The 9136-nt window shown below is 41.2% G+C and overlaps 1 protein-coding gene across 1 annotated transcript in view; it reads right to left on the reverse strand.

Annotated features, from left to right (window-relative positions):
• Window positions 1–8241, reverse strand: part of LOC141110491 (sialic acid-binding Ig-like lectin 13) — an 82237-nt gene extending 73996 nt beyond the window's left edge. The window contains exons 1-2 of the mRNA XM_073601860.1: window positions 7951–8241; window positions 3627–3731 (exon numbers count right to left, since the gene is read on the reverse strand). Of these exons, the coding sequence (XP_073457961.1) occupies window positions 3627–3702 (76 nt within the window). The 5' untranslated portion in view covers window positions 3703–3731; window positions 7951–8241. The remainder of the gene's footprint in view (window positions 1–3626; window positions 3732–7950) is intronic.
• Between the last annotated feature and the right edge of the window lie 895 nt (window positions 8242–9136).

Raw genomic sequence — 9136 nt, forward strand, 5'->3', positions numbered from 1 at the left:
ATATCAAATCCAAGATGTGGTACATAATTATTAAAGTCCAATACATGAAAGAAATGCACATAAAAGTCCATAGAAACAATTCATAAAAAATCCAACGTGCGTGTATTAATCTTAGTGCTTAGTGCTCAGAATTCCATGCTCAAGTGCCATCCAGTGACCCCCCCGGGGACAGCCGCTCACCTCAGAGCCTGCGACTCAGCTGTGAGACTGAGTCTAAACACGCTTATGAGCCATCCCACGGCTCAGTGATGGAATCCAGATACACAGTTTTCAGCAGCAACTCCACAGTTAGGAATAAAGGAAAAGAAAAACTGGATAGTGTGGTATCGTTTATAAATATTTATTAGAGTAAAAGCTCCCTACATTAGGGTACTCACATTTGCAAGGTGCGTGAGTGCACCAATCTGATAACAGTCTCTAAAGTTTGCCTCACCTGTCAGGAGGGATAAGCTGTGCATCGCATCTCAGTGGAGTGAAAGGCTCCGTGCTCTGTCCTGGCCCTTCCCCTACGCGTTTTCGACACAGGGTCACAGGTCATCTCCCTGATGAAGACACGTGACCCTGTGTCGAACACGTGTAGGGAAAGGGCCAGGACGGAGCACGGAGCCTTTCACTCCACTGAGATGCGATGCACAGCTTATCCCTCCTGACAGGCAAACTTTGAGGCAAATGTGAGTACCCTAATGTAGGGAGCTTTTACTCTAATAAATATTTATAAACGATACCACACTATCCAGTTTTCCTTTTCCTTTATTCCTAACTGTGGAGTTGCTGCTGAAAACTGTGTATCTGGATTCCATCACTGAGCTGTGGGATGGCTCATAAGCGTGTTTAGACTCAGTCTCACAGCTGAGTCGCACGCTCTAAGGTGAGCGGCTTCATCCCCCAGATGAAGGCACGTATACCCTGTGCCGAAGACGCGTAGGGGAGGGGCAGGACGGAGCTTTCTACACACAGACAGGCAGAGGATTAAACACTGCACCGCACGCCACAGGATTCATCTGTATTACATGTTTTGGATAGGATGGTGCACTGACGCACCCAAGCATTGTGAGTACCCTCCTGGAGGGATTGGTTTTAGGGCTTTTCAAATAAATTCCTGGCGGTATTATGCTATGAGTCTCCTTTCTTTCATATATGTCACCATTTGAGCGAGATACAGATCATCACCAGCATACCCTGTGTGAGCCCTGGAGTGGCTCTAATGCGTGTTTTGACACTGTTTAGCTACTGTGTCACACGATATGAAGGTGAGCGCATTATCCATTGGGGGTCACTGGAGAGCACTGCAGCATGCCTTAATGTGCACATCTCATAAGAAGAGCATGAGGAATATTTAGCACTTTTTCAAAAAAACCAGCATGAGGATTGCCTGCTATTTGTTTGGACACTATTGTGCACTTTGATTTATATACTCTTATGAATGGCTTGAACTGAGATATATACATTTGTATAAATTGGTTTCGGACACTTTATTTATCAAGTAGCACTTATATATATATATGTATATATATATATATATTTTTTTTTTTAATCATTTAAAGGATTTTTTTTTTTTTCTCACATTTTTTTGCATGGTGCATGTTACCATTTTTCATATATTCAATTGTGGATTATAGTCACTTTCTTCACAGGTGTGTGACACTGTTTATAATTTATAATAATTTTTAATATTGTATAGATTTATTATATTCTTTGTTCACGTATTTATAGCCTTTAGCGCATACACATATATTTATTTATTTTAAACTTTAGAGACTGTTATCAGATTGGTGCACTCATGCACCTTGCAAATGTGAGTACCCTAATGTAGGGAGCTTTTACTCTAATAAATATTTATAAACGATACCACACTATCCAGTTTTCCTTTTCCTTTATTCCTAACTGTGGAGTTGCTGCTGAAAACTGTGTATCTGGATTCCATCTGTGGGATGGCTCATAAGCGTGTTTAGACTCAGTCTCACAGCTGAGTCGCACGCTCTGAGGTGAGCGGCTGTCCCCAGGGGGTCACTGGATGGCACTTGAGCATGGAATTCTGAGCACTAAGCACTAAGATTAATACACGCACGTTGGATTTTTTATGAATTGTTTTTATGGACTTTATGTGCATTTCTTTCATATATTGGACTTTAATAATCACGTACCACATCTTGGATTTGATATTCACACTCATTGTGTGGCACTTTGTTATATTTTGCACTTATCATTGTGATATATTTATTTATATTTATTTATAAATATTTTTTTTTTTCACGGTAAATTTCAGACTATATAAATGATTTTTTCATCCATTATATATACAGGTAGTAGTTCAGTAATCTCTACTCTCATTCTAATGGTATACATCTAGTATATTATTTACAGATTGCACTTTAAAATCACTTGTTTTTTTATATATACCCTTTGTGCCTTGCTGTGGCTGGATAAGCCGCTTATGCGGTATTTTCAGTATACCTCATATGCATTAATAATCTTCAGATTGATATTTTCACCTTAGCGCAGCGTATCTTTTGTATACATTGTATTGCACGGCATATGAAACGTGTTCTGCGCGGGCAGCTAGGTGATTTCCACATTTGAGGCAATATACCATTGTGGCTCGCAAAATCCCCTTTTATCTATCATGCTTTCTTGTTGTTTACACCAAATTCTGACCCTACCACCTGAATGTCGCAGCTGAAATCAAAACTCATCAGACCAGGCAACGTTTTTCCAATCTTCTATTGTCCAATTTTGTTGAGCCTGTGAGAATTGTAGCCTCAGTATCCTGTTCTTTGCTGACAGGAGTGGCACCCGTTGTGGTCTTCTGCTGCTGTAGCCCATCTGCTTCAAGGTTCGATGTGTTTCTCATTCTCTTTCTATCATCTTGAACCAGTCTGCCCATTCTCCTCTGACCTCTGACATCAACAAGGCATTTTCCTCCACACAACTGCCGCTCACTGGATATTTTCTCTTTTTCGGACCATTCTCTAAAAACCCGAGAGATGGTTGTGTGTGAAAATCCCAGTAGATCAGCAGTTTTTAACATACACAGACCAGCCCGTCTGGCACCAACAGACATGCCATGTTCAAAGTCACTTAAATCCCATTTCTTCCCCAGTCTGATGCTCGGTTTGAACTTCAGCAAGTCATCTTCACCACGTCTAGATGCCTAAATGCACTGCATTGCTGCCATGTGATTGGCTGATTAACAATTTGTGTTACCAAGTAATTGAACAGGTGTACCTAATAAAGGGTCCGGTGAGTGTATATCAGGCACTTACATACCACAGAATGCCAGAGGAGATCTTCTCTTGGGTGGCGCTATGATATTGCTTGGCTACACTGCGATCCCTAAATAAAATTTTCCTGTAGATAGCTGTCTGCCAGTGGGAAACTGTTCAAGGAAGCCCATAGAGGAGACACCCTGTAATAGGAAATGTATTTTCTCCTTCCTCGACATGTACCTCTCCCTAATGTTACTGCTACTCTCTCCCTATCCAGTGGGGCTCTATCCCTATCCAACTCCCACATTGTGGCTGCATAAAAAAAAAAAAAAAAAAAAAAAAAAAAAAAACAAAAACATAGTTCTCATGGCAAGATTTTCTAACAATACAAAGACAGACTCTAACACACATTATACTCACCACTCCACAGCTGGGATATAATATAAATGAGGATGTGGTAATAGCTCAGGTGAGATTTACTTCTTTTTGTTTTCATATTAGAAAGTACTAGACAGTCCACAGTTCCTAGAATACAAAAAAATTGTCACTACCTGGTGATGACTTCAAAGAGATTATAATGTGCAAGAAAAGAACCTGACACCCTCATAGGTTTTGTGTCTTCCCCTTCACTACATATTGATAATTAATAGCACATTGTATTTTAGATCAAAGCACAGGTTAGCCAAGATATGTTCAGGAACACATGCAAACTTAGTATTAACTGGAAGGTAAAGGTATAAGGGCATTTAAAGTGGTTGCAAACCTCAGTAATGGAACCTGAGCAAAGCACATAAATCTCTAGTGTTTAATTATCTCTCTCCAAAGCTCTAAGTGTAGTTTCTCTCTGGTGCTTTGTTCCTCTGTTATATCAGCATGAGTCACTTCTGAGAAGTTTTCCCGAAACTTGAGATAAACTTTGAGCCGGGGAGGGAGCTCAGCACAGAGCTTGTCTATTCACAGCACAATTCTACTGCAGTGTAAAGGGGGGGGGGGTGTTCCTTTCCTCCAATCAGCTCGCACACACAGACTTTCCCCCCTCTCCTCTGTGCTCCTAACAGATGAAGGATTTTTTATACAATCTGTCCTTTTAAAGGGGTGTAGGGAAGAGAAGATTCCAGATAAACAAGTAAAACCTATGTAGGAGGATTTGTTTCATCCCTGTGTATCATCTGAGGCTTTTAACTTCACTGGGTATATGTGAGGGTTTACAAACACTGGGCATATGTGAGGGTTTACAAACACTGGGCATATGTGAGGGTTTACAAACACTGGGTATATGTGAGGGTTTACAAACACTGGGTATATGTGAGGGTTTAGAACCACTGGGTATATGTGAGGGTTTACAACCACTGGGTATATGTGAAGGTTTACAAACACTGGGTATATGTGAGGGTTTACAAACACTGGGTATATGTGAGGGTTTACAAACACTGGGTATATGTGAGGGTTTACAAACACTTTAAAGGTATTCTATTCACAAAAAGAATGTTGGTTTGTTGAGATTGTACTGGGGTTGTGTAATATTGATGGTGTAGAGAAACAGTAGAAAAATAAATCTATAGTTTCAAGTTTAAACATACAAAAAAAAAAAAATTCCAAAAGGTCCAACCCACATTTAGACCACAAATTTACCCCCAAATATAAGATAAAGCCTGAAAAGTGGAACTTCAAGTGTTGCGTAGTATTGACACTGTAGAAAACAAAAAAAAAGTGTTCTAAAGTATAATTTTTAAACATACAAAAAATAAAACCAATATATTTAGCAAATACCAAAAGATACATACGATTCTAGTAGAACTTTGGACAAAATGTTTTTTGGGCTTTTTTAATAGATTGTGGAAGGTTTAGAACCCCTGACAGGTTCATTCTAGGGCGTTTCCCCCATTAAATACGTTCTCAGTAAAAACTTGAATGTTTCAGTAAAAATTCTTGAATGTGAAGACAGATCTCCTCACTGGGCAGTAAAAACCTTACAGAAGTTGTAAACTTCCAAACTCTAGATCAAGATTCCTCAACCAGGGTTCAATGAAGTCCCAGGGTTCCTCCAGAGGTTGCTAGGGGTTCCTTGAGCAATGAGCAATTTCTGTCTGTCAGATAAGTTCCCACTGACACCATTGATCCTTTCAGGGGTCATTTTTCCCAATGACCACAACTGTAAGGAACTTTCTTCCCACTGACCATCACACTAATGTCTCATGAGTTGTAGGTATAGTCGTTTTTAGCAGAGGTTCCCTGAGATTGAAAAGTTATTTCAAGGGTTCCTCTGTGTTGAAAAGTTTGAGAAAGTCTGCTCTGGATACATGTTCTTTCCTTGTTTTGTTGATTTTGTGCCTATTGAGGAGATTCAAATTCTGTCATGGAAATCATGTAGGAGATGAAGGGACATGTCTACAACATGGGCACAGATTGAAATAAGAAGCATCATAATTCATATTATTTCAAATGCATGGATTGTTTGGGGTGTTTGAGGGTTTGAAGAACTGAAAATAGCTAAATGGCAAGAGGAAGAGGAAGAGGTTTGTGAGAAAGAGAAACAATTTTGAGAAGTCCTCAGAGTGTTTAGAGGTGGCTACACTGGGGAAGATGTGAAGGGTGTATATGTGATATCCAATGCAACTTGCTGCGATTCTATGGGCCATCTTTGCTGCACTCCTCTGTATGTTTTTTTTTTTTTTGGCATCATAACAGTATCACAGGCATGACAGAAACAATTGATGGAAATTCGTTTCATGCTAAAAAAACAGCACTTACTCAAACCTCCTCTACTTTACTATCTATTGTTCCTGTCATGCGTGTGATACTATTATGATGTCAAAATAAAGATACCAAGGAGTGCAAACATTTTTTTGACTTTTTCCTTTTTGCGTGCTGTCACAGACGGGCTGTACGGTACCCTCGTGATAGACTCGCAGTGAGGAGTGAGTAATAGTTCACCTGGAGCTGCATTCATTTCTGTTCACTCTCCCGTATTTATGGGCCATCTTTTTAGGTATCATGTCTGATACGCTTGATAGCCTTTTCTATAAAAACTTATTTTTGATCGCTTTTTTTTTTTTTTTTTTTTTTTTTTACAAGGTACAGTAGGTCTCGGGGTCATTTCTCAACCCTCCCTATTTGCACAGACTCGGGATGGACATGCAGAATGTGATAACACAAGTGCATAGCCAATTTGTACAGACAACTAGAGCTAATTTAGAAAGAAGCTATTTAACCTACCAGCCAGTGGCGTCGGGAGGGGGGGGCTGAGGTGGGCTGGAGCCCCAAGTGGGCCCCCAAAAAGCGCAGAGTCTCAAGCATTCACAGCTCTATTATTAGCCCAGAGCCCGAGTGGGGGGAGATCTAACTCAGAGCGCGGCCGAGTGACATAGCAGGTCCCGCCTTCTGGAGCCTGCAGCGCCTATGATGGATGTCACACTGGTCCAATGCTGGGACCGCGGGACGTGTGACATCCATCATAGGCGCTACAGGCTCCAGAAGGCGGGAATTACAATGCGGCTGCGTCACTATGAGATCCAAGCTCTGCGCTCAGGCGGGTGTCTCTCCTCTCCTCCTCTGGCTCTGGCTGCCTGCTGTGATGATGATGATGGGCGCGCCCCACACTACGGCTGAGCTGCAGGACACATGAAGTCTAGTCAGGTAGGTCAGTGTATGTCAGGTAGGTCAGTGTATGTCTGTCAGGTAGGTAAGTGTGTGTCAGGTAGGATAGTGTGTGTCAGGTAGGTCAGTGTATGGCAGGTAGGTCAGTGTATGTTCCAGGTAGGTCAGTGTGTGTCAGGTAGGTCAGTGTGTGTCAGGTAGGTCAGTGTATGTCAGGTAGGTCAGTGTCTGTCAGATAGGTCAGTGTAATGGTCAGTGTATGTCAGGTAGGTCAGTGTATGTCAGGTAGGTCAGTGTGTGTCAGGAAGATCAGTGTAATGGTCAGTGCGTGTCAGGTAGGTCAGTGTGGGTCAGATAGGTCAGTGTAATGGTCAGTGTATGTCAGGTAGGTCAGTGTAATGGTCAGTGTGTGTCAGGTAGGTCATTGTGTGTCAGGTAGGTCAGTGTAATGGTCAGTGTGTGTCAGGTAGGTCAGTGTAATGGTCAGTGTGGGTCAGGTAGGTCAGTGTGTCAGGTAGGTGAGTTTAGTGGTCAGCATTGATGGGCACTGGTAAGCCAGGCATCAACCAGCAAGTGAGCTTACCCCCCGCCACACAGCCCCCCCCTCCACACAACCCCACCGCCCAGCCAAACCCCCCCCCCCCCCCCGTGCCAGGCTCTGACTTCGGGCTGAAGCCCCTGGTCTTTTTGCCACCTAGCAACGCCCCTGTTACCAGCCCGTCTTTAGAGTGTGAGAAGAAACTCACACCAACACAGGAAGAACATGCAAACTCCATGCAGATAGTATACTGGCAAAGATTCAGACTGTGGACCCCATTGCTTAAAGACATAAGTGCTAATCACTAAACCATTGTTCTGCCCGAAGGTTGTAAAAAGAGCGGTGAAAGAAGTCAAATATAATAGGAGGACAAGAAATTAGTGAAACAAATATAATAAAAAACTGGACTAGAGGAAACTTTGCAGGTCAGAACTTTTAGCAGTTTGATTATGTGGTGGTGAAGGAGCTGATGGTGAGAAGAGTGCTAGAAGAGTAAAAGGAAAGTGGATGAGTTGTGCCTATTTATTGGTAAGAGACAGAGAGGAGATACCACAGACAAGATGGTATACTGCTCTTTTATAAAACATTCTGTTCTATATGTCACGTTACCTGCTATTGTTCAACGTGGTCTTCTCTTCCACAATTCTTTCCATAAGTGTCCATGCCTTCTATTTCGTTTCTCCCTTTATTGATCATTCCATTTCATTTCATTTGTTTGTTGAGGTTTTTTATACTCTGCTTCTACTTCTTCCGTACGCCTGGTATATCTGAATCTTTTTTGAGATTCTCCTTTGAGATTAGACAGGAAGCAGAAGTTAGATCAGTAGAAGGAGAGTCTATTGACTAATTTCTCATTTCTGATGAACAAGATGTCAGTTGTTTATGTATTAGACTTAGTCTACTTGTAATCCTATTATACTATTAGAATCACTTTTTTGTTTGTAAAAAAAGATATATATATATATACACACACAGTATATACTGTATATTTACAGTGTAAAGTGCAGTACTTCCGTTTTGTAAGCTTACCCCTACATTTCACAATTTAAATACAAGTTAAAAATAGCAGAGGAACAAGTTAGACTTTCATTGGATGAGAGAACAATGCATAGACAGTTGATTCATTCGCTGTCGCACTCTGAAAGACAATTGTGTGGTCATGCTACACTGTACCCAAATAAAGTTGTTATCATTTTTTTGAGAAAGATAGAGCCTTCTTTTGGTGGTATTTAATCACCACTGGGTTTTTATTTTTTGCTAAACAAACGATAAAATACCAAAAATTTTGAAAAAAAAAATGTTTTTCTTAGTTTCTGTTATAAAAATTTTGAAATAAGTAATTTTTCTCCTTCACTGATAGGCACTGTTGAGGCTGCACTAATACACTATATTGTCAAAAGTATTGGGACGACTGCCTTTGCATGCACATGAACTTTAATGGCATCCCAATCTTAGTCGGTAGGGTTCAATATTTAGTTGGTCTACCCTTTGTAGCTTCAACTCTTCTGGGAAGGCTGTCCACAATGTTTAGGAGTGTGTCTATGGGAATGTTTGACCATTCTTCCAGAAGCACATTTGTGAGGTCAGGCACTGATGTTGAACCAAAAGGCCTGGCTCGCAGTCTCCACTCTAATTTATCCCAAAAGTGTTTTATCGGGTTGAGGTCAGGACTCTGTGCAGGCCAGTCAACTTCCTCCACCCCAAACATGCTCATCCATGTTTTTATGGACCTTGCTTTGTGCACTGGTCCAAATCATTTAGTGGAAGTGGGATTATGGTGTGGGGTTGTATTTCA

This window comes from Aquarana catesbeiana, linkage group LG10 (assembly GCF_042186555.1).
Source record: "Aquarana catesbeiana isolate 2022-GZ linkage group LG10, ASM4218655v1, whole genome shotgun sequence".
NCBI lineage: Eukaryota > Metazoa > Chordata > Amphibia > Anura > Ranidae > Aquarana > Aquarana catesbeiana.